At 27.3% G+C, this 26799-nt stretch overlaps 5 protein-coding genes across 5 annotated transcripts; 3 read left to right on the forward strand and 2 right to left on the reverse strand.

Annotated features, from left to right (window-relative positions):
- Positions 1 to 1795: 1795 nt before the first annotated feature.
- On the forward strand, positions 1796 to 3796 carry TrAFT101_002291 (uncharacterized protein). The gene is made up of 7 exons (XM_024899554.2): positions 1796 to 2064; positions 2113 to 2157; positions 2209 to 2267; positions 2321 to 2599; positions 2654 to 2713; positions 2764 to 3018; positions 3080 to 3796. Exons 1-7 carry the CDS (start codon positions 1899 to 1901, stop codon positions 3665 to 3667), a joined length of 1452 nt encoding a protein of 483 aa, XP_024763417.2. The 5' UTR covers positions 1796 to 1898; the 3' UTR covers positions 3668 to 3796.
- Positions 3797 to 3853: 57 nt separating this feature from the next.
- Positions 3854 to 4842, reverse strand: TrAFT101_002292 (uncharacterized protein). Its single transcript, XM_024907881.2, has one exon. The coding sequence runs from the start codon at positions 4816 to 4818 to the stop codon at positions 3958 to 3960; it is 861 nt and encodes a 286-aa protein (XP_024763418.1). The 5' UTR covers positions 4819 to 4842; the 3' UTR covers positions 3854 to 3957.
- A 1482-nt stretch (positions 4843 to 6324) lies between these two features.
- On the forward strand, positions 6325 to 8333 carry TrAFT101_002293 (uncharacterized protein). Its single transcript, XM_024899724.2, has 8 exons — positions 6325 to 6615; positions 6678 to 6784; positions 6839 to 6998; positions 7066 to 7178; positions 7234 to 7417; positions 7495 to 7653; positions 7730 to 7919; positions 7976 to 8333. The coding sequence occupies exons 1-8, from the start codon at positions 6343 to 6345 to the stop codon at positions 8086 to 8088; spliced, it is 1299 nt and encodes a 432-aa protein (XP_024763419.2). The 5' UTR covers positions 6325 to 6342; the 3' UTR covers positions 8089 to 8333.
- Positions 8334 to 8362: 29 nt separating this feature from the next.
- On the reverse strand, positions 8363 to 9867 carry TrAFT101_002294 (uncharacterized protein). Its single transcript, XM_024907882.2, has one exon. It carries the CDS (start codon positions 9688 to 9690, stop codon positions 8503 to 8505), a length of 1188 nt encoding a protein of 395 aa, XP_024763420.1. The 5' UTR covers positions 9691 to 9867; the 3' UTR covers positions 8363 to 8502.
- A 470-nt stretch (positions 9868 to 10337) lies between these two features.
- Positions 10338 to 11283, forward strand: TrAFT101_002295 (uncharacterized protein; the record flags this gene model as incomplete). The annotated part of the gene is made up of 2 exons (XM_024906454.2): positions 10338 to 10623; positions 10682 to 11283. The coding sequence occupies 2 exons, from the start codon at positions 10338 to 10340 to the stop codon at positions 11281 to 11283; spliced, it is 888 nt and encodes a 295-aa protein (XP_024763421.2).
- Between the last annotated feature and the right edge of the window lie 15516 nt (positions 11284 to 26799).

Genomic DNA, 26799 nt, shown 5'->3' on the forward strand with positions numbered 1-26799 from the left:
GAAACGAAACATTTTCCCAATTCCAGCTCATGAACGCTAGATGGTCGCCGGTGGACCCAGTATAGATCCCACGACATTGGAAAAAAATGGCAGGTGACTTCTCTGGGGAGATTGGGGGACTGTACCAGTGTGGCATTGTTCTGTACATGATGGAGCGGTCACATGCGCTATGTAATTCGAGTTTATTTGATCCCTTGAGAGACTGCGCGAAATTGCCAAAGAGATGAGGGTTATTGTAACTGCTTGAATAGGAAGCTTCAGATGCTGTCGCCGCTACTGATATTGATTAGCCTCTAAATAATTAAGCCATTTAGGCAGGTGCCTCAGTGCTATTAGTATTACGGCACGGCTACGGCCTTAAGCTGGTTGCCAGCTTGTCACCAGCGCGCCTAGCACATCATTTCAATGGACCTAGGACGCCCTTGAGAAGTATATTAGGATACAGGTGCGGCTCCTTTGCTCAGTACTCTCAGCACTCTGATCAAGGGTTATATGAATGAAGTTCCTCCCTTACCTTAGGATACAACGTTCCTGCGCTCACTGATATGGCAGGTCCCAGAGTAACAAATAGGGAATATACAAGACAATATACTATGTAGTAAACAGGCACTGATTGCTCTTGATGTAATTTTCCAGCTTCTTGGAGTTGTTATACGTTAATAGACATCTAGTGGCAATTTATAGTAGGCATCATGCAGTAATGATTTATAGAAAATGGCTGCCGATACGATTCTATATTGGCGCACAATTATATAGCTGTTTACATCCAGTACCGATCATACGGGTAGATAATATAGCACGACATTTCGCTACAGGTATTATTCCAACTTTGCCTCACTTATCAGCCATGTTAAGATATATTAAGGCATGTAAATAGCAGTGCGCTTAGGCCTATACCGTCTAATGCAATGTATATTTGCCATAGCATCGACTATACATCCGCGATACCATAAATCACAGGGCTCTCTAAGGCGTCTATGGATGAGGTAATGTCCGATAGCATCAACACAAAGTGAGAGGCAATCAGTATCGGTCATGCAAGGTCTTTATAATAACTTGCCAAAAGTGTCTTGTGGATAAAAGTTAACCGCAACCAATTCAACTGTGCACCGGACCGTAAGTAGAATGAGGATAAAGTTTTTGTATTTTTTCCAAAATACTTTTGTAGCTATGTAGCTTCTTGAAAATGCTAATTTTACGTTTACAAATTTGAACCAGCTATATTATTATTAAACACTCAGCTCCTCTATTACTTTTCAATCCAAACAATAACTGAAAAAATACGATTCTTTTAAATTTAGCATTAATTCAGTTTTCACTGCTATCACAAATGCAATGTAACATTAAGATGATAAAATTGTATCTTCTGCCATTAGCGGTCTCAGTCTCTGCTTCGTCTGCAAGATATGCTTGGTCTAGAACTATCCTAAGAGGATAGTATACATTTTGCAGCTCATTTCGCTACATGGCTATATTATAGCATAGCTCCTCGCGACTTTTACTTGTATAAACTTGCTGTAACGTCTTTCCCTAGCCTTTATCGTGTATTGCCCCAACAACTATAGCACCATTCATTTCTAAGATCATAGTACTTTAGATCCAGGAAGCGGGAAACCTTTTGGCGGGGTCATTCTTTCTCCACCATGGCGTGCTAGCTGAGGATTTGACGCGATATTAGCTGTATTATGAAAAGCACATTGCACGATGGCTTTAATATTGTGCCATGCGATACTAGGGCTTTTGGATCCAATGATGATAGAACATCGAAGAAAAATACCCATAAATGGCCAGGGGATCACCAGCCTATATATCTGAACCGTAATACATTTTAACTAGCTGTACGCACCTGGAGATTCTGTTCTATCAACACTGATTGCTCCTTATATTTGTTTTACGAAATGGCGGATATGAAACATATGTCAGATATCCAAAACGAGGAAGGGAATGACGTTATAGCCATTGGCGAAGAAGATAAAGGGCGATCACTGCTTCGCAAGTTGGACGCTAGGCTCTTACCTGGAGTTGGTATTTTGTACCTTCTCTCATTCTTAGACCGTAGCAATGGTATGACATGGGAAGATCCCGTTTTAACTCAGCTAACATGAGGCTTAGTTGGAAATGCCCGCATTGAGGGCATGGTAAATGACCTTCATATGAGTTCGATATACACAGATCCTTAGCTGCCTAGACATTTCTAACGTTTAATAGCCGGTAACCAATATCTTACTGGGCTGACCATTTATTTTATTGGCTATGTTCTTTTTGAGGTCAGTGGCCTAGATATTTCCGTCCTTGGAGGCTCATCTGACTCGAGAGACAGGTTCCATGTAATATTATCCTCAAAAAGACAAGCCCTCGTTTATGGCTTCCGACTCTGACAATAGCGTGGGGTATTGTTGCTACTCTGTTGGGAGTGGTACAAAATCTTTCTGGTTTTCTTGTTGCTCGCTTCTTTCTGGGTGTAACGGAAAGTGGTCTGTTTCCTGGTGTTGTTTTCTATCTATCGATGTGGTACAAGAGAAAAGAGCGGCAATATCGCATTTCGTTATTTTTCAGTGCAGCATCGCTTGCGGGGGCTTTTGGCGGCATTTTAGCATTTGTTCGTGACATTAATATATCCTTTCATTGGAGCATCGCTAATGTAAACCTTTAGGGAATTGCGAAGATGAAAGGGGTAATTTGGAGTAATGGATGGAGGTGGATATTTATTCTTGTAGGCTTTTCTTAAAAGGTGTGAGGGTCTACACTGACATCATGGTTTAGGAGGGAACCGCTACTGTTATCATGGCCATAATAGCGTACTGGTTCATCGAAAACTACCCGGATACCGCTAAATTTCTTACAAAAGCTGAAAGAGAGCTCATCAAAACTAGATTGGCCGCAGACTCCGACGCTATGATCAAGGAAGAATTCACCTGGGCTGCTGTACTTGAAGCGATTAATGATCCAAGTTGTTGGCTCTATAGTTTGGGTTTCCATACAATGAGCTTGCCACTGTATACTCTTTCTCTATTTCTGGTAAGTCTCGGATGAAATCATTTTATTAATTGAAGTATCTTCAATGCTGAATGATTATTAGCCAACTATTATCAGCAATCTTGGATATACAGCAGCGAAGGCTCAGCTTCTTACGATTCCTCCGTATGCGTTGGCATTTATTACTACTGTTGGAGTTGCCGTTGCGTCCGAAAAGTTGGGTAGAAGGGCGGTATTCATAGCTGGCTCTTCCATTACGGCTGCAATTGGGTATATTATATTACTTGCAAACACCGACCCTGTTACACGGCCTGGTTTATCATACGCGGGCACATTCTTTGCTGCCGCGGGCATTTACCCAGCCACTGGACTTGTTCTCTCATGGCCTGCTATCAACGTATCTGGTCAAACAAAAAGAGCTATTGCAAACGCAATGCAAATTAGCATTGGTAATTTAGGGGCGGTCATGGGGACACAGTTGTATCGATCAAATGATGGGCCAAGATTTATTGTTGGTCACTCAGTTGCACTGGCTTACTTGTGTGCAAATGTTATTGTGGTCAGCTATGCCGGATGGCGACTGAAAGCGCAAAATATAGCGAGGGCAAAAGTCTCCCGGGAAATACAGAATGTGGGAGAAGCAGTGGATTGGGAAGGAGATAAAGACCCTCGGTGGCGATTGTCATACTAGACGGGTCAGATATTCACTGCCAAGCTGAAACAGCTTTCCACTCCCACTGCAAAAAGAGAAAAAAAAATACATAATACTAAGCTACCTGTGAATTAGACAGGTAAGCGAGGACAAAACGCAGAAATAGAGACAATAACTCAAATGAAGAATATAAAACAAATGTATTCTAATACATTAACATTGTAAACAGCCCTTACTACTCACGCTATAAATTTTTGTATCCTCAAGGCCATGTCATATATTAGCCTGCTCTCAGCGATGACATATGCTAAGCTATGTACACAACGGGATCAAGTTGATTTGATGACCTTTCGCAACCCAAGATCATATTCATCTCCTTCTCTTAAGAAATAGAATAGGCCTGAAGAATCCGGAAGTTCATTCGGATCGCTGCCGTCCCTCGACCAATATGTTCCGTCGTAAATGATGGCGTAGCTCGCCCCGAATATCTGAGCACTATTCTTCGAAACATCAATAGCGGTGTTTTCGCTAATTGATATGCCTAGAATCCCTGGTTTATATTTGAGTACGTTTAACATATCAAATTGCCGATTGCGAACAAGCACCTGTTGGTCGATAGCCACGTTTTTGACATAAGCGAAGCCTTGTTGATGATCTCCGATTATGAGAGAGTTACTCTCCGTATCGCCCCGCGCTAAGAAGTCTCCTTGAATAGATGCCCCGGCAGAAGATCCTCCAATGACACCACCAGCGTCTAGCACTGCTCGAATCTTTTGTTGAGCAAGCGTTCCAGCATAAGCATTGACTAAACGCCACTGGCGGCCGCCTCCAAGCCAGACACCAGTAGCATTGAGAAGTGGCTGCACAAATTCTTCCGTATTTGCAACCTCGGGCTCATATGTATGTAAAACAGTAACGCTTTTAGCGCCAAGACGACGGAAATCTCCTGCATTAGCTGCATTTTCGTCATAGCTTGGATCACCCTGAGCAGTGGGAATGACGACAATTGAGCTATCGTTGCCTCCTGCAAGATCTATGACTCGCTGGAGAATGGAATCGTCCAGCGTTCCACCGCCAACGATCACCAAGTTGCCATTCTCAGGTCCCACGTATTGTATCGAACTATCACCAGTCACAGCAGAAATTGTAACCGCCAATGCTAATATGACCTGTAAATTGAAGTGAATCATTATTTGAGTATGTTGATCAATGAAAGAGACAGTATGCTATTATGCAGCGGGAGGACTTTTCACGCAGCTTTCTACTTATATTCCACTTCTGAACGATCGCACCATAGTGGATCAATCTTGTAAAGTTGATACCCTATAATCATACACTTTAGCACTGCTCTACGGCTAAATTGGCGACCAATGACCATGATTGCCAAGCTATGAGATAAAGAAACTGCATTCAGTACAATACAAAAACAAAAACAAAGCGGTTCTAGAAACGTCTCCATATTATATTATTAAACACATATATTGCGCCTTTCCCTCCGTATATCAGTGGTGTGCGGCTTGGTAACCTAATGTCCGGGGTATGTGAATGGGTCCTCGGTCGGCATATACACGTGCGCGGAAAAAAGTAAGTGCATTCAACAGGAAGCCTTACATTCTGTCGCAAGATCATGATGAAGCGCCAACGTTACAATATTTGAGCCACATTTCCAGTCAACCCGTCTGTGCAGAAATACTGTTTATTCCAAACAGCCAAGGGATACAGAGTCTAATACTTTATCTCGTACATCCCCTAAACCTATGCAATAACATGTAATTCGCCACACATAAAATACTCATAAGGGTGACTTGCAATGCATTAGGAATTATCATGCAGTATCCCGGTCAATTCTACAGATTAACGAATTACTAGTTTTGAATGTTGAAACGTTAGGAGCCGAATAAGAAGCGCCAAAGCTATCATACTTGAAACATTAATTTCTTAGCAGCATACTATGTCTCAGCCGCTTCGACGCCATCACAAAAACATATCTCATAATGTTCTAAAATATACCAACTCCATTTGAATTGTCCAAACATTCTTTTCTTAGATTCATATTAAAAGTCTAAATAGATAGATATATTATATATATAAACATCGCATATCCCCACAAGGATATTTATAGCGAGATATTGCTAATAACAATAATGAAAAGACACGCTTGCAGAACAATCAAGTTAGGACGATATGTTCCTCTTGCAATAGTAGCCAAGGGACCTGATTGGCCTGAGCAATCCAAATCGTTCACCAGGCCTAAACACTATAAACGGTAAGGCTGGCTCTTAGCCTTTGAGCCACAGCGGGAAACCTTGGCCTGGGTGGAGCGAGCGGCGAAGCCAAACAGCTGATAAACCGGAATCAAAATCGTCTGATCTGTTAACCTTATATTTGATGGCAACATGTAGATATATCTCCGGGGAAAAACGATTTTCAACCCCACCTGGAGAACATTAATGCAAATGAATGCCCTTATATTCCCGTTGATTAGCCTACTCATGGTTATTTTGACCAATTGCACCTGAGGAAAGTCTCACCTCCGCGGAGAATAGGGAATTACATCATAGCAGCAAGGTAATACAATCCTTGTGGCTTGAGATTGGTGCGCCGCTGAGAGCACATTGAGCCAAGTATAAAATGCCATCATAGGATGCGTTTTAGAACATGAGAAGCATTCCCAATTAATTATCGAAGGAGTCATCTACGCCTAAGACATAAGCATGAGATTGATTCAAGCCAAATTATTACCCTTCCCGCGCTTGGTGCACAGCGCTCCGTCCCAGAAATATATCAGGACGATTGCTTCAATGGCAACGGACGCACCCAACTTTCCCTTCCGACGTGCTTCCGGCTTGGAACCGCCGGCCGAGTTTTCTCGGCTTAGAGCCAGCAACCCTGTTTCAAGAGTTAAACTCTTTGATGGTAGCCTGGCCTGGTTAGTCACCAAGTACAAAGATGTGGTTACTGTTGCAACAGATAATAAACTATCCAAAGTAAGACCGATAACCATTTACATTGTTAAGTCTGCTAAAAAATTTTAAAAAAAATAATCTAGATTCGAACTCGCCCAGGATTTCCCGAATTAGCTCCTGGCGGGAAAGAGGCTGCCAAAGCTAAACCTACGTTTGTTGATATGGATCCTCCGGACCACATGCATCAAAGGTGAACTAGTCTGTACGTCCTTACCATTTCACAATAACTTAAAAATATTCTTAGACGCATGGTCGAGCCATTTTTCGCCGCCCAACATATTAAGGAGCTGCAACCATATATCCAGAAGACAGTCGACGATATTTTGAACGCTATGAAATCCAAAGGCTGTTCTAGTGGCCCAGTGGACTTAGTAAAAGAGTTCGCATTACCAATTCCATCATATGTGAGTGGAAGCGCATGAAATAGCAGCTTACCTAAGAAAGGGTTTATTGCTAACACGCTCATGGAAGATTATATATACCATACTAGGTGTCCCGTTCCACGACCTTGAGTATCTCACGCAACAGAATGCGATAAGAACAAATGGAAGTTCTACAGCGCGCGAAGCGTCGGCCGCCAACCAGTGTGTCTCATAACCATTCAATGTAGGGATAAGTCTGATACTAATCATCGTGCAGGGGTTTACTTGACTATCTTGCCAACTTAGTAGATCAGAGAATGCAGGACCCCAAAGATGATCTGATCAGCAAACTTGTGATTGAACAAGTCAAGCCTGGTGTCATCGAAAAAGCTGATGCAGTGCAAATAGCTTTCTTACTACTTGTTGCAGGAAATGCCACAATGGTAAACATGATTACTTTGGTATGAAATCCACTACCCACCCTTCTCTTCCCCAAGTCGTTTGGTGAGCTCTGGGAGTGTCTTCTAATCGCACATAGGGGGTTGTGACATTATTTCAACATCCTGAGCAGCTTCAACAACTGAAAGCCGATCCATCGCTTGCTCCTGCATTTGTGAAAGAGCTTTGTCGATACCATACAGCATCGGCGCTTGCCATTAAGCGCACAGCAAAAGTCGATATTGAGATCGGAGGCAAGGTATGTTATCCTGTCAAACACTCATTTCTATTTGTATTTTACTTTTTATTATTAACATTTATACTCTTGAAAATAGCTTATAAAGGCGAATGAAGGCATCATTGCCTCTAACCAATCTGCAAACCGGGATGAAGATATATTCACGGATGCAGATACATTTAACATGAACCGTCAGTGGCCTGCTGAAGATCCTCTCGGATTTGGATACGGCGACCACCGTTGTATCGCTGAAGGCCTGGCAAATGCTGAGTTGTCAGCGGTTTTTTGTGAGTAACATACGCATTTGATCCTCAAGATACTATATGTTAACAATTACACACAGCCACCATTTTTCGGGAGCTGCCAAATTTAAGACTCGCGCTGCCTATTGATAAAATTAATTACACACCACTTGATCGAGATGTTGGAATTGAAGATCTACCAGTGCTTTTCTAAACTAAATTACATACGAAAAGTGAGAAGCAATTGAGCTTTATACGACGTCGAAAAATGGTATTTACATGCGCACAATGTAGTAATATAATCTCAGCGGTAGAAGCAGCGAATTGGAATTTCAAGTCAATAACAAAGAAGAATAAGCGTTAAGATAGCGCCAATATGAATATCAATAGAGTATGTAAGCCTATAACTTATGGTTGCTAATAAATAGTGCTCCATTTATGTATACCTATATGTTAAATGTATTAAGACTATCGTGGTTAAAGGGCCTGAAATACGATGCATAGAACTTAATTAATTTTTCATAATCAGGCATGGAGGAGAGGTAGTAAGAAAAGGCTGTATTCTAACCATGATGATAAACTTCAAGATCTCAATTATTGCTGTTTATACAATGGATACTGAACTATTTCAAACCTTAAAGGCATCCAGCCTCTCTTCAAGGGAAGCCCGCCAGCTAGGAACCACCTCTGCCTTTTGCTGGCGTGGGCTAACCTCCACAATTGCACGCAGGTAGTTAACTGCATCTTGCATCGCCTGCTGCATAGTCGAACGGAAATTTGTCTCTTCTATAAGAGAGACCAACCCTCGCGCCACACAACGTTCTCTAAACAGCTCGTGAAGACGATTCCGTTCTTCAGTGGCCTCTGGAGTATATTGGCCATTCCAGAGAAAAGCCCTAGCAGGATTCCATCGGGGCGCTGGCACGATGCTGGAGAATTCCCAATCTAATATGCCAGTGATACAACCGTTCAACTCATCATACATGACGTTTCCGAAGTGCAAATCTTTGTGTGCCAGAATATACCTAGAATCATTGAGCTCAGGATGTTCTGGCAGGGCGTTCACAAAAGCATCAAGGCGTGGTAAAAGATCTCGCATGCTTTCTAAACTTGGATGTATACGAATTGCATGTTGGTAAACGCGTACCATTGCGGCTATATAATCGGTGTAGGATTCGTATGGCCCGCTAACATTGAGAGATTCCACAGATTCTGAATCGGGCCAATATTTGGCCACATCATGCGAGTGCCAAAATGTTTCTTCGACTACGGGACCTGGGATGATATATCCATTATTGTCAAACTGAAGACCAAATACCCCATGCCAAGACATTTCATGAGTCTGGTGTACAATGTCGACCATCTGATCGATGAGACGATCTAACATCTCCAGAGAAAGGCGATGATAGACGTCGCTAACTGCAACCCCAGGAAGTCTCTGCAAGAGAGTATATTCATGACCCAGGGGATTATCGGTGCTAGCATCAAAGCACACAACTTCCGCTATAGGGAAGCGAGTGTTTTGTCGCACCCAAGTCATCACCGCAACTTCGTTGATAGTTTTGATGCGGGGTAAATGATTGCCAGAAATGCGCAAGATGAGCTGGACGTGATCATCGTTGGGCAAGGGTATCAACGTCGGGGAAAGGCTAGCCGCTACTGCTGAAGGAAAAGAAAGGATGTAAATTGAATGATATTCCGCTGTGGTAGATAATGGAGATATCAATTGTGGCGATGGCAGACCGAGGGATGCAATAAGGGCCCTAATGTCATCCTCTGAAATAGAGGTCGGGAGATGCTCTTTTGGCGTGCCCATAACTGAATTAAAGAGCTTTCCCTCTAACAAACTTTTTACTTTACACAGAAAGAGAGAAAAAGGTAACAAAAGTTGATGTCCAGAAGAAATTATTTGTAGATATAAAAGAATGGGGGGGAATGGGCTCGCTTCTTATTACATCGTAAAAAGGCCGTTCGTATATAGAAGCTGGTGACAATAGCCTCAGGTGATATTGGGGTACATGCACGTACTTTGCTAGTGGCATCCCCGCTTCATGTTTAAGGAGTACAGCGGATATCAAAAGTCTGGGAACAAGCTGATTTTCACCTACCCGGAAATAGAATCTATAAAATATAAAATTTTATATAAGAATTAATAATCCATATATTTTTATTATATTATATTATATTATATTATATTATATTATATTATATTATGTTGTATTTATTCAAAACAGTTTAGTATTTAAAAATGTATATGTTTTAGTACGAAATAGCGTGTGTACTCAGTCTTTTGACACCCAGCCGGAGCTGGTAGGCCAACGGCCACATCTTAATTCCATTGACAGTAGTTATCCTCAACAACAACAGGAGGGCGAATACAACAACATTGAGCCAGGCCTAGATCTCGAATATGCTATGGCTTTGGTATATTCACAGGAGGTCACATTGTTCTAAGTTGGGGATATGGTGGAAGGAGCGTCCTATAACAACTTTCTCGATGGTATCGAAAAGTCTTATTGTACCTATGACGGCGGAGATGATCCTCAAGGTGACCGTCACTACCCTGACCTACAGCTAGGCGGCTATAACGGGACTGAAACTTGCGGGACTTTGCAACCCACATATGTCATCTCTTCATCATGGTCTTTTGCTAAGGATTTACCGCCACACTATATTATTCGTCAATGTCATGAGTACATGAAATTAAGATTACAAGGGGTTACTGCACTGTACCCTTCAGCTGATTACGGTGAGGCTTTCAGAGAAAATAACTGTCCTATGGCTTATTTCCTGATGCCTACCTGCAGGTGTAGCAGGACTGGGCAAGAGGTGCTTTAAGCCAAATGGAGAATCCCTTACAAACGGTACCTACGGAAGGTTCCTCCCACCTTTTCCGGGCGATTGTCCCTTTGTCACTACGGTTAGTGCCACTCAAATTATTCCTGGCACTAATATTGTAGCTGTTTTGGCCGAAGGAAAGCAGCCTGAGATGGCCTGTGAGGTTGACATCTACAGCGGAGGAGGCTACAGCAATATTTTTTCACTGCCTGCCTACCAGGCTGAAGCCGTGTCCCATTACTTGACCCGCTACCCCCCTTCCTACGGAGCAGACAGGTTCAATACCAGCGGCAACTCCCGCGGTCTACCTGATGTAAGCGTCAATGGTGCTCGGTACGACGTGGCTGTGGACGGAAGTTTTCAACCTGTAAGCGGGACCAGTGCCGCTACCCCGTTATTCGGCAGTATCTTTACGCTTATCAATGGAGAACGACTTAAATTAGGGAAGAAACCAGTTGGCTTCATCAATCCTGTACTGTATGCGCATCCCGATATTCTCAATGATGTTACTCAGGGTAATAATCAAGCTTCCCTCCTACATCTACAGGTACCCCACCTTTTGGGTGCCTAACCACCAAAAACCTCACTCTGTTTAACTAGCTATTAGATAAAATGCCTTTGCTTTTTACTTTTACGGCCCCCTCTGGAGACCCTGGAGAGATAGAAATATCTACAAACCCTCTGGATACCTAGAATAGAACTAACACCGTTGCCCCTGGGCCAGCGACCGTACTATAACCTTAAAAGGGAGCAGCCCCCTTAATCCTAGGAATAGAAAAGACTACTGTGCTCCCCTTTACCCCCAAGAAGAAAAGATACTTTAAAGAAGACTTTAAAGTAAATAATATATACTTACCCAGCTTTAATAAAGCAAGGCTGAGTATAGCTATGGCTATATAGAAAATAAAAGGCCTTACTACCTTTATATTTAGCGGTTTAAAGAAAGCTACTGTACTTAATAAAGAAAAGAAATTCTTTATTAAAAGTAAAATCTTAAGCTAGATTAAAAAAATAAATGTATAATAATAGGCTAAATAAAATATAGTATTAAATATAGCTATAGTTATTAACTTCTGTTTAATATAATATATAATTAAACTTTCTTCTGCAGTAGTAGAATAAATATGCTTAATTTTAAATACTGCTTTTAAGAATTTTATTACCTCTTATATAAACCTAGCAGGGAGTTTTAAAAACCTTAAGAAAATGGGCAGTAATAAAAAAGATGCTTAATTAACTAAAATAACATTAATTAATATATCTTGCAGTATAAAGGATAAATTAAGCAGCCTAAAGGACTCTACCCCAGCGGAAGCTCCTGTGTCTACTGGAAAAGCAGGCCTTAAGGACCCTAAGGATCCTAAAGTTACATAGGCATAGGTTGTATTGCGGAACACTACTTACAACAAAAAGCTATAAAAAGGCCTTAATACCTAGAAGAATCCTGCTTTTAATAGCAAAAGGCTGGCCTCTGCTGCTAAAATAAAGAATAATAATAAAACTGCTATAGGCAACTAAAAGCCTAATGACTATATCTTTATTTAGGTCCCCCTAGACTATAACTAGAGAAAGATAATAGCTATTAAGGCTAAATAAGAATTAATTAGCTTTATAAAGCTTAAAAATAAAGATATTATTTATTTTTAAAAAGTTTAATTAAGCTTTGCTTTTTAAGTAAAAGATTAAAAAATAAAAAAAAATTATTATACTTAAAATAATAGCTAAAAGTAATAAATTAAAAATTAAAGAAGTATATATATAAAAAGTTTTTCTTTTATATAGTATATTAAAAATATATATAAATATAAGTAAAACCCACTCTATAAATATACTAGTCCTAGAGGAGGTATATATTAAGGCTAAAGCTAGGAGTTTATTAATAGCCTGCTATAAAGCTCCTTTTAGAGAATCCCTAGATATATACTGCTATTTTATTTTTTTTAAAGAAAATATTAAGCCTAGATTTAGACTATTTAATAACTTTTATCTAGCAGAGCTTTAGGTATAGAAGCCTAAAATTACTTAATGCTAAAGGTACTTTAGATTCTATAACCCCTGAAACTGCACTAGGACTAAGAAATGCCTAAAATGCAGTAAGCCTTTAAATAAATATAAGAATACTACTATAAACTATTCTACTCCTCTATAATATATAAACTATAATAGACTATATAAGGCAGACTTCTTTAAGTATCTGGCTAGATTAACTATAAAAAATAAAAAAAAAGTTTATGTTATTAAAGATTAACTTAAGGTAATTAAAGAACTAGGATAATAAAAGTATATTAAAATTAATCTCCTTAAACCTGTCTAAACCCTAGGCCTTACCTTAGTAAATAAATCTAATATAAAGACTAAAGCCCCTTAAACAAGACTGCAAGTTTAATTCCTGCTATTAAGCTTAGCCCCTTAGCTACCTGCTAGGACTTCTGCTTAAGCAGTTATAATTAAGGTTAACTTTAATAAAGAGAACTCTTTAATAAAACGCTTCTGTAACGTTCTAATCCTATACCTGGTATAGGGTAGCTAGTTCCTAAGGGATAAACCTTTAATATTGGGTTTATGTTGGCAGAGAGATGCAAGGGATTTTATAAGCAGTCTTAGTTATATAGCTAATAACTTTAAATAGGGGTTAAATTTAGTTATTATATAAATATTATATTAATAACTAACTATTTAAGCTATATTTAATAAATATAATAAATAGTTTTATATAATAAGTTATTTTATAAGGCTTATGATTTTAATTATAATCCTTTTATAGTAGCTTACTCTTATAATAGTAATTTATTTAAAATAGCTTACTCTTAAAGCTATAATCCTTTTTTAATTAATTTATTAATCTATAGTATATTTAAAGTATATATTTTATAGTTTTAGGTTATAATATAATACCTTTTTTTTATTAATTTTATTTTTAAGGCTATATATATAATAGTATATAATTTATAAGTATATTGTCTTTTTTTATTTATAATTTTATAAACTTGCTTTTTTAAAAATGCTATTATAATTAATAAAGTATTTAAATTTATTTTTTATAAAACCTATAAATATAATATTTTTATATTATATATTTTATTTAATAAATTTAATTTTAATATATTATATATATATTATTTTTAAAAAAAGGTTTTTTATTATATAATTAAAGATTTTTTTTATTATTATAAATATATAAAGTATAGCTATTTTTATAATAGTATATTAGTTATATTTTCTTATAAGTAGATATTTTTTTTTTATTATATAATAGCTAACTTTTCTTTTAATAATAAAAGTATTAGATTAATATAAGAAATTAAAGGCTAAAGAAAAAGCAGTAGGCAAGGCCTTAAAGTCTTTTTAGGCTTAGCTTTTTAAATTATAGTTAAAGCTATTTAAGGCTATAAATTAATTATTTTATATTTATTATATTAAAAGTTAAATAAAAAAATATAGTAAAAAATTAATTTATTATAAAATATAGAAATTAAATAAAAAAAATAAAGTAGTAAATAATTTTTAATAATTAAAGGTTTTTAATAATATTAACTAGCCTTCTTTAAGCATTAGACTTAAGTTTATTAATTTAAGTTTTTTAATTCTATAGTTTAAAGAAACTTTTTTATTAGCTTTTAAAAGCTAAAGTATTTAATAGGTTTTTATAAGTTTTTAAGTTTTAAATATTTTTTTTATTTAATAAAGTATTTAATATTTTAAGTTTTAAAGTTTTAATATATAATAATAATATTTTTAATTTTATATTCTTTTTCTTAGGTTTTTATAATAATTTTATTTAAAATAAACCTTTTGGTTTTTTTATTAATTTATACTTTTTTAAGTTATAATATATAAAAGACTGAATTTTATATTTTTATTATATTTAATAAAGCTAGCTTATAGTTAACTTTTTTAATTTATTTTAAAATTTTATAAGGTTTTATTTTTTTAATATTAAGTTTATTATTTAGCTTATTTATTTTAATGTTTAGTAATTTATAGCCTTATAAATATTATAGTAAGTAAACTATATCTTTCTTTTAAAGAATTAATTTTATAATTTTATTTTTATTTATATATTTCTTTATATATTTATTAATAAACTTAAGTTATATATATATTTTTTTATATAAATTAATTATTAATTTAGCTTATAATTATACTTTTTTTAAATTAAGTTTATTTTATAATAATTTAAATACTTTTAATATAAATTTATAATTTATAAAAAAAGGCATTAGTTTTATAGATTTTAATAGTATATTATTATAATATAATTAAGCTATTAATAGTTTTTTAACTTAATTATTTTATATAAAGTTAATATAAGTTTATAAATAGGCTTTAATAATTTAATTTATATATTTAGTTTATTTATTTATTTAAAGGTAATATATAGTATTAAATTTATAATTTATTTTTAATTTAGCTATAGGTTTTTATTAAAACTTAAAAGTAAATATTTATTTTTAATTTAAAATAATTTCTTTAAGTAATTTATAATTAATAGTAATTATTTTTATATAAATATAAGTAAGTTTTTTTAATAAATATAACTTTTTATATAGTAAAAAGTAAACTTACTTTATAAGTTAATAAATTATTATAAAAATACTATTATATTATATATTTATAAATAGTTTTTTTAATAAAAGTAAATTAATAATATAATTAAAGGTAATTAATTTCTAGGGTTATTTTACAATAGGTAGCAGTTATAGTTTTTTATAAGGTTTATATTTTTATTTTTTATTTATTAATATATTATAATATAATATAATATACTTTATATATTCTTTAAGTTTTTTAATATTATAGTATATTAAAACTTAATTATATATTTTTATTATACTTTTATATTTATATAATAGATATTTATAAATATATTTAATTACTTTCTTTTATAGTTTTTTAAGTATTTAAATTTTTTTATATTATTTAAAATATTTTAAATTTATAGTAATATTTTTTAAATATTATTTATTTTTTTAATTTTTAATAAATTCTTTAATTTCTTTAAGTATAGGGTTGCTTTTTAAGATTTTAAATATTATATAGATTTATATTTATTTAATGTTTTTATTATTATTAAATTATAGTACTTATATTATATATTTAAATACTTTTTATTTATAATTAATTTTTTTATTTAATGCATTAGCTTATTTATTTTTTAATTTTTTATAATAAATAAATTTAAAGTTAAATTATAAAAGAAATTTAAAGTATTTAATTTATTAGCTTAATAATTTTTATATAGTAGTAAAGTAAATAAAATTTTTATAGTTTATAAAAATAATAACCTTATATTTATTTTTATAATAATAATATTTTTATTTCTTAAGTACTTTAATAATAGCTAATATTTTTTATTATATATAGTATATTATATTATTAATTTATAAAGTTTATATAAGAAAAATATAATAGATTATAGTTTATTGTTTTCTTTAGGTTAATTTAATACTTCTTTTATTATAAATATTAATGTATTTATTTTAATTATAATAGGTTTTTTTAAATTAAATATAGTAAAAATAGGTTTTAATATTATTGCTATTTTAGGTTCTTTAAGGGCTTTTTATTATTCTTCCTCTTATTTAAAAAAAATACCTTTTTTTATTATATTTATTAATAAAGTAGCTTTTTATATAAAATCTTTAATAAATTTTTAATAATAATTAATAAATTTAAAAAATATTTATATTTTTTTAAGTATTATAAATATTAGCTATTTTTTAATTATAATAACTTTCTTAAGGTTTATATAGATTTTTTTTAAAATAATAATATATTTAAGAAATTCTATTTATTAAAAATAAAAAATATATTTTTTAAAATTAATAAAGAGTTTTACTTTTTAAGTTTTTATAATATAAAATAAATATATTTTTTATATTCTTTAAGGTTTTTTAAAAAAATAAAAATAGTATTAATATAAGCTATTATAAAGTTATTTAAATATAGTTTTAATATATAGTTTATTTTTTTTTAAAAGGATATAGGTATATTAATAAGCCTTTATAATATAACTATATATTTATATAATCTATATTTTATAGTAAATGCTATTTTTTATTTATTTCCCTTTTTTATTTATATAAGCTTATAAGCTTTTATAAAGTTAAAAGTTATAAACTATTTCTTTTTATATAATTTATTTTTAATTTATAAAATTAATAATAAAGGGGTTTTATTTTTAATAATAATTTAATTTAATTTATAGTAGTTAATAATTAATTAAAGTTTATTATTTTTTTTTAAAATAAAAATAATAAAATATTTAATAGGTAATTTTAATATATAGATATACTTTTTTTATAATTATATTTTAATTTATTCTTTAAGTATTTTTAATTTTTTTTTATTTAAGTTATATATTTTATAAAATTTTAATAATTTTCTTTTTTTTAATATTATTTTATAATTTTATTTTAAATATAGTAGTAATTTTTCTTTTAGTTAATTATTAAAAAGTTTTTAATATTTTTAATATTATTTTAAAATTAATATTAATTATTTTTTAAAAGTAAGTTTTTTTATTTTTTACTTATATAGTTTTTTATTAAGTTTTATTAGTTTTTAGTATAAAATAATAATATATTTTTATATATAAATTTATTTTATTTTCTTTTTTTTTTAATAATACTAAAGAAGGATATTTAAAGGGCTAAGGAAAACCTTAGGCTTTTAGCAATTTAGTTTTTTTTTTAATATTTCTATATTAATTTTATTTAAAGTATTTCTATTATTATATTAATAAATTTAATTTATTTTTTATTTTATATTAAGTTTATATTTATATAATTAAAGTATTTTTAAAATAAAATTATATTTTAAAATATTAGCTATATTATATACTATATTTATAATATAGTTATTAATTTATAGCAGCAGGGGATTAATCTATTACTTTATTTATTCTTTATTATACTTAAAGGTTTATCCTTTAATATAAAAAAGTTAATATAGTTTTTTTTTTTTATATACTAATAACTATAAATATATTATAGTTATAGTAAATATATAGTTACTTTTTAACCTATTATTTATTAAAATATTAAATAAATTTTTATTTAATAATATTATTAAAATAATTCTTTTATTAAAGTATTTTTTTTCTTTTTTATTATTATATTTTAAATTAATAATATTTAAGTATTATAAGTTCTTCTACTGCCCTTTTATAAAAAACTTTAATAATTTTTTAAATAATATTAGTTTTTAATTTTTTTATTTATATATTATAAATATTTTATTTTATTATAGTTTTTAAATTCTTTTTATTAATAATTTAGCTTTATTTTTTTAATTTTTTTTTTACTTATATTAATTCTATAGTTTTTTTAATTTATATATTTTATAAAATTAATTAATATATTTAAAAAGGTTTATTTTATTTAAACATTTAAAAGGTTTTAAAATAACTGTCTTAAGGGATTAATATTATTAAGTAGCTTTTTATATAAAGCAGTATAAATTATTATAGGGTTTTAATATTATATACTAAAGAATATATATTAAAAAAATATTTTTTTTAACTTTTTATTTAAAATATTTTATATATTTATAAGTAATATAATTAATTTAATTAATTTAATAATATAGTAAATATATTAGGTTAATGTAGTTATATTCTTTAATTATTTTTTTATAATTAAGGCTTTAAATAAATACTTAATTAATAATAATAGCTTTAATAATATACTATATTTTTAAAGTTTACTTTTATAAATTATTTAAGTAAGTATATAGTATTATTAAAGTACTTTTTATATTTATACTTGCTTTATTTATAATATTATATTAAAATAAATTAAGTACTATAATTTTAAAGGTAAAATTTTTATAATATTATATAATATCTTTAGTTTTTTTAAAGTAATATCTATAATTATATTATTTATTATTTTTATTTATTTTTAAGGTAATGTCTTTAATTAAGTTAGCTAGGTTTATAAAATTAACTTAAGGGATAAATTATTAATTAAGGATTTTATTATTTACTTTTATATTTATTATTTAAAAGTAATTTAAAAGTTTAAATATAAATTTATAAAAGTTATAGTTATTATTATTTTTAAAAGATTTTAATTATTTTAATAAATAAATAATTTTATTACCTTTATTTATAATATATATTATTTTTAGCTTAAGAATTATAAATTATTTTTTTTTAAAGACTTATAGTTTTTAACTATATAGTTTAGCTTTCTATAATTATAGTATTTAAATTCTTTTTTCTTTTTTTATATTATATTAAAGTCTATAGATCTAGCTATATTATTATCTTTAGTAATTAATTTTTATTATTTTTTACCTTAGTTTAACTATTTTTTATTAAAGCTTTAGTTTTTTATATTAAATTTATAAAGTAAATTATTAGCTTTAATATATTCTTTTATAAAAGAAATAAAATTATATTTAATTTAATTTTTATTATAAACCTTTTTTTTAATACTTTTCTTAAGTTTATTATAAAATTATTTAATAAAAGCAGGTTATTTTTATTTAACTTTAAAGGCTAAGTTTTTAAATTTTATAATATAGTTAAAGCACTTCTTTTTTTAATAAATATTTATAAGTTTATTTTTAGTTATTTAAATTTCTTTAATGTTTTTAAATGCTTTAATAAGTTCTTTTTTAAATTATTTAAAGCTATTAAAAACTTCTTAAACTTAAGTTAATAGAGGTCTATTTAGGTTATTAAAATAGGTATCTTACATTAGGCAAAATTATTTAAAAGCAATTTCTTTAAAGCAAGAGGCTATAAAGAAAGTCTTTTTATATTTTATATTAAAAGTAGTTTTAAAATCTTTAAAGTAGGCCTTAAGTTAAGTTTAAAAAAAATAAAGTTTATTAATTTTATTATTAAATATAAATAAAGGTTATTATTTAATAAATGCTTTTATATTTTTTTTAATAAACTTTTTATTATTAAGTTTATTTATAAAAATTTTATTTAATTTATATATATTTTTTATTAATTTAGCAGCTTTATTATTATTTATATTTTTTTAATTAAGGGTTTCTTTTATAATTTTATTTTTATTATTATTTTAAATAAAAAAGAAAGTCTTTTTTAAAATAAATTAACCTTTAGTATTACTTTAAAATATAGTAATTTAATTACTTAAAAAATCTAAAGTATTTTTTTAAATAAAAGTTATTAATATATAATATTTTAATTTTATATTTAATATAAAATAGTTAATTTTTAAAGGATAAACCTTTAATATTAAGTTTATATTAGCAAAAAGATATAAGGGATTTTATAAGTAATTTTAGTTATATAGCTAATAACTTTAAATAAGGGTTTAATTTAGTTATTATATAAATACTATATTAATAACTAATTATTTAAGCTATATTTAATAAATATAATAAATAGTTTTATATAGTAAGTTATTTTATAAGGCTTATAATCTTAATTATAATCCTTTTATAGTAGCTTACTTTTATAATAGTAATTTATTTAAAATAGCTTACTTTTAGAGCTGTAATCCTTTTTTAATTAGTCTATTGGTCTATAGTATATCTAGAGTATATATCTTATAGTTTCAGGTTATAACAGCTTCTTTATTAGATTAAAGATTTATGCAGTAGAGATAGATAATAGTAAAGAGGAAAAAAATAAAAACATAGATAAAGCCCTAAATAGGGAAAATAAACCCCCTAAGACAGACTTATAAACAGTAGGCCCTGTTACAGCCGCTGAAGAAAAACTAGCCTTAAAATCTTTTAAGCTAATATTAGGAAAAATAGCCTTTATTAAGATATTGCTTTTTTACTAGCATAGGAAGGTAGCTATAACATTATGCTTATCTAGGAACCTTATGCTAAATAGGACAGAACCTTAAATAAAAGGCAGACTAAAAATTACCCTGGATTTTAAGTATATAACCCCTTAAATAACTAAAAGGATGCTAGACCTTTAGTCTTTATATTTATTAAAATTTTACTTAACCTCCTTAATAAATAACTCTTTTCTTTAAGTTTAAAAAATAAATATATCTGCTAGATAAAGGTTTATGGCTATATAATTATTAATATTTACTAAAGAGCCTTAGAAGATACTATAATAAAAACCTTTATTAAATAAGGCTCCCCCCTTCCTTGCTTTATTATTATAGGCAATTTTAATGCTACTTACTGGACCTGGCAACTGGGCAGGAGACTAGATATAGTAGGCAATAGAATAGTAGAATAGGCTAATAAATATAACCTCCTTCCCTTTTTAATAAACTTTTTTATAAAAGATTTAAGGAAGTGCATTAACTTTATTTTTATAAACTGCTTTACTTTATTATAGGTAAAACGCTCTTTAAATATAGGCTTAGATTATTATATAGTTATTATTACTTTACTAAAACCTATTTACTTTACCCCAGGAGCTAGAAAAAAATACCTTCTTTTTAAATAATATAAAGCTTTTAGTTAGTTAATGCACTCCTTTATATAAACTCTCTTTATAATTAACTTTAAAGAACTATTAAAGGACAACCTAAACAGCTGCATTAAGGCTCTTTAGAACCTCTTTAAAGATATACTAGAAGCTATAGGTAAAATAAAGCACTAGAATGGATACAGCGCTCCTTAGTGAACTAAGGAATGCACGGCGGCCTATAGAGCGCTAGAAATAAATGCCAAGGGCTTTCTTAAAAGAGTAAAAGCTAAAAAGCAACTGAATCTTACTATTAAAAAAAGTAAAAAAGTATTATAACCTAAAACCATAAAATATATACTCTAGATATACTATAGACCGATAGGCTAATTAAAGAAAGGATTATAGCTTTAAGAGTAAACTATTTTAAATAGATTACTATTATAAAAGTAAGCTATTATAAAAGAATTATAATTAAAATTATAAGCCTTATAAAATAACTTACTATATAAAACTATTTATTATATTTATTAAATATAGCTTAAATAATTAATTATTAATATAATATCTATATAATAATTAAATTAAACTTTTATTTAAAGTTATTAGCTATATAATTAAAATTACTTATAAAATTCCTTATATCTTTCTGCTAATATAAACCTAATATTAAAGGTTTATTTTTTAAAAACTAGCTACCTTATATTAAATATAAAATTAAAATATTATATATTAATAACTTTTATTTAAAAAAATACTTTAGATTTTTTAAGTAATTTAAACTACTATAATAACCTTAGGCAACTTTAATACCCTTACCTTTAATTTTATTAAAGATATAAATAAAGACATTAACTTTATTAGCAAACCTAACTAAAATAAGCTTACTATTAAGTAGCTTAAAAAACTTATTAAAAAACTATATAAAAAATAAAAAGCACTAGCCTTAGGAAAAAATATTAAAGTTACCCTTACGCTTTAACCTTTACTAATATACAATAGCAAGCCTATTAAATTTTAATTATTTATTATATAACTTAAGGCTTATTTTTAAAACTTCTTTACTATTTTTAAAAAAAAAAAAAATAAAGTATTCTTTATAGTATTTTATCTTTTAAAACTTACTTTTAAATAATTTAAATTAATTTAAAATAATTATATAAAATATAACTTTACTGCTAAAGATATTATTAAATTTATTTTTAAAAGTTTTAATAAATTTAAAAAAAAACTTAAAAAAGCCTTTAAGAATATTAAAGAAATTAAAATAGCTAAAAATAAACTTACTACTATTTATTAAAAAAGAAAATATTTAAACTATACTATAATATTTTAAAATCTAGCAATATATATTAATTAAGGAGAATTAGCATTTATTAAATAATTCTATAATAAACTTAAACCTAAAATTAAAAAAAAAATTTATTAAATTAATTAAAAATAATATAATCTTTTATTTTTTATAAAAAAATATATAAAAGTAAATAATTTACTATAAGAATTAAAAATAAATTTTTTTAAATAAAAAAGGAAATATTATTTAAGATTTTAAATAAATTAAAGTAAAAAACAACAGAAACCAATTGCTAGAAATAATAGTAATACAGCTGGACCTATAGACTTTAATATAATATAAAAGAAAAAAAAAAATTTAAATATTATAATTATAAAAAGCTAAACTATATAGCTAAAAACTATAAATCTTTAAAAAAAAAATAATTTATAATTCTTAAGCTAAAAGCAATATATATTATAAATAAAAGCAATAAAATTATTTATTTATTAAAATAATTAAAATCTTTTAAAAATAATAATAACTATAACTTTTATAAATCTATATTTAAACTTTTAAATATATTTAAAATATTAAATAAAAAAACTAATAATAAAATCCTTAATTAATAATTTATTCTTTAAATTAATTTTATAAACCTAGTAAATTTAATTAAAGGTATTACTTTAAAAAATAATAAAGATAATAAATAATATAATTATAAATATTACTTTAAAAAAACCTAAAATATTATATAATATTATAAAAATTTTACCCTTAAAATTATAATACTTAATTTATTTTAATATAATATTATAAATAAAGTAAATGCAGATATAAAAAATACTTTAATAATATTATATATTTACTTAAATAATTTATAAAAATAAACTTTAAAAATATAGTATATTATTAAAGCTATTATTATTAATTAAGCACTTACTTAAGGCCTTAATTATAAAAAAATAATTAAAGAATATAACTATATTAACTTAATATATTTACTATATTATTAAATTAGCTAAATTAATTATATTACTTATAGATATATAAAATATTTTAAATAAAAGGCTAAAAAAAATATTTTTTTAATATATATTCTTTAATATATAATATTAAAACTCTATAATAATTTATACTGCTTTATATAAAAAGCTATTTAATAATATTAATCCCTTAAAACAGTTATTTTAAAACCCCTTAAATATTTAAATAAAATAAGCCTTTTTAAATACATTAACTAATCCTATAAAGTATATAAATTAAAAAAATTATAAAATTAATATAAGTAAAAAAAAATTAAAAAAGTAAAGTTAAATTATTAATAAAAAGAATTTAAAAACTATAATAAAATAAAATATTTATAATATATAAATAAAAAAATTAAAAATTAATATTATTTAAAAAACTATTAAAGTTCTTTATAAAAGGGTAGTAAAAAAACTTATAATACTTAAATATTATTAACTTAAAATATAATAATAAAGAAAAAAAAAATACTTTAATAAAAGAATTATTTTAATAATATTATTAAATAGAAATTTACTTAATATTTTAATAAACAGTAGGTTAAAAAGCAACTATATATTTACTATAACTATAATATACCTGCAGTTATTAATATATAAAAAAAAAAAATTATAATAACTTTTTTATATTAAAAAATAAACCTTTAAGTATAATAAAAGATAAATAAAGCAATAAATTAATCCCCTGCTGCTATAAATTAATAAATGCACTATAAATATAATATATAATATAGCTAATATTTTAAAATATAACTTTATTTTAAAAATACCTTAGTTATATAAATATAAATTTAATATAAAATAAAAAATAAGCTAAATTTATTAATATAATAATAAAAGTACTTTAATTAAAACTAATGCTAAAATATTAAAAAAAGAATTAAGTTACTAAAAGCTTAAGGTTTTCCTTAGCCCTTTAAATATCTTTTTTTAATATTATTAAAAAAAAAAGAAAATAAAATAAATTTATATATAAAGGTATATTACTATTTTATATTAAAAATTAATAAAACTTAATAAAAAATTATATAAATTAAAAATAAAAAAACTTACTTTTAAAGAATAATTAATATTAATTTTAAAATAATATTAAAAATATTAAAAACTCTTTAATAATTAATTAAAAAAAGAGTTACTACTATATTTAAAATAAAATTATTGTAACATTCTAATCCTATACCTAGTATAAGGTAACTTAGTTCCTAAGGGATAAACCTTTAACATTGGGTTTATGTTAGTAAAGAGATATAAAGGATCTTATAAGCAGTTTTAGTTATATAGCTAATAACTTTAAATAAGAGTCCAATCTAGTTATTATATAAATGCTATATTAATAACTAACTATTTAAGCTATATTTAATAAGCATAATAAATAGTCTTATATAGTAAGTTATTCTATAAGGCTTACAATCTCAGTTATAATCCTTTTATAGTAGCTTACTTTTATAATAGTAATCTGTTTAGGATAGCTTACTTTTAAAGCTATAATCCTTTCCTTAATTGGCCTATTAATCTATAGTATATCTAGAGTATATATTTTATAGTTTTAGGTTATAATATAATGCCCCCTCTTCATTAGTCTTGTCCTTAAGGCTATATATGCAGTAGTATATAATTTATAAGTATATTACCTTTTCTATATTTATAATCTTATAAACTTGCTTTTTTAAAGATGCTATTATAACTAATAGAGTATTTAAGTCTGTTTCTTATAAAACCTATAAGCGCAATATTCTTGCATTATATATTTTATTTAATAGATCTAATTTAAATATACTGTATATATATTATTTCCAGAGGAAGGTTCTTTATTATATAATTAAGGATTCTTTTTATTATTATAAGTATATAAAGCATAGCTGTTTTTATAATAGTATACTAATTGTATCTTTTTATAGGTAGATATTCTTTCTTTATTATATAGTGGCTGACTTTTTTTTTTAGTAATAAAAGTATTAAATTAGCATAAGAAATTAAAGGCTGAAGAAGAGGCAGCAGGCAAGGCCCTGAAGTCTCTTTAAGCTTAGCTTTCTAAGTTATAGTTAAAGTTATCTAAGGCTATAAATTAATTATCTTATATTTATTATACTAAAAGTTAAATAAAAGAGCATAGTAAGAAGTTAGTCTATTATAAAATGCAGGAATTAAATAAAGAGGATGAAGTAGTAAATAATCTTTAATAATTAAGGGTTTTTAATAATGTTAATTAGTCTTCTTTAAGCATTAGGCTTAAGTTTGCTAATTTAAGTCCTTTAGTCCTACAGTCTAAAGAAACTTCTTTATTGGCTCCTGGGAGCTAAAGTATTTAACAGGCTTTTATAAGTTTTTAAGTTCTAAGTATCCTTTTTATTTAATAAAGTACTTAATATTTTAAGTTTTAGGGTTTTAATATACAGCAATAATATTTTTAATCTTATATTCTTCTTCCTGGGTTTCTACAATAATTTCATCTAAAATAGGCCTTTTAGTTTCTTTATTAATCTATACTTTTTTAAATTATAATATATAAAAGACTGGATTTTATATTTTTATTATATCTAGTAAGGCTAGCTTATAGTTAACTTCTTTAATTTATTCTAAAATTTTATAAAGTTTTATTTTTTTAATGTTAAGTTTATTACTTAGCCTGTTTATTTTAATATTTAGTAGTTTATAGCCTTATAAGTATTACAGCAGGTAAACTATATCTCCCTTCTAGAGAATTAGTCCTGCAATTCTATCTTTATCTATATATTTCTTTATGCACTTATTAATAAATTTAAGCTATATATATATTTCTTTATGTAAATTAATTATTAATTTAGCTTATAGTTATGCTTTTTCTAAATTAGGTCTATCTTATAGTAGTTTAAATACTTTAGGCGTAAATCTATAATTTATATAAAAAGGTATTATTTTTATAGATTCTAATAGTATATTATTATAATATAATTAAGCTATTAGTAGTTTTTTAACTTAATTATCTTATATAAAGTTAATATAAGCTTATAAGTAGGCTTTAATAACTTAATTTATGTATTTAGTTTATCTATCTGTCTAAGGGTAATATATAGTATTAAATTTATAGTTTATTCCTAGTTTAGCTATAAGTTCTTGCTAAAATTTAAAAGCAAATGTTTATCTTTAATCTAAAATAATTTCTTTAGATAGTCTATAGTTAGCAGCAATTATTTTTATATAGGTATAAGCAAGGTTTTTTAATAAATATAACTTTTTATATAGTAAAAAGTAAGCTTACTTTATAAGTCAGCAGACTACTATAAAAATACTATTATATTATATACCTATAAATGGTTCTTTTAATAAAGGTAGATTAATAATATAGTCAAAAGTGACTGATTCTTAAGGTCGTTCTATAATAAATAATAATTATAGTTTTCTATAGGGTTTATATCTTCTGTTTTTTATTTATTAATATAT

The sequence above is a fragment of the Trichoderma asperellum genome, chromosome 1 (genome assembly GCF_020647865.1).
Source record: "Trichoderma asperellum chromosome 1, complete sequence".
Taxonomy (NCBI): Eukaryota; Fungi; Ascomycota; class Sordariomycetes; order Hypocreales; family Hypocreaceae; genus Trichoderma; species Trichoderma asperellum.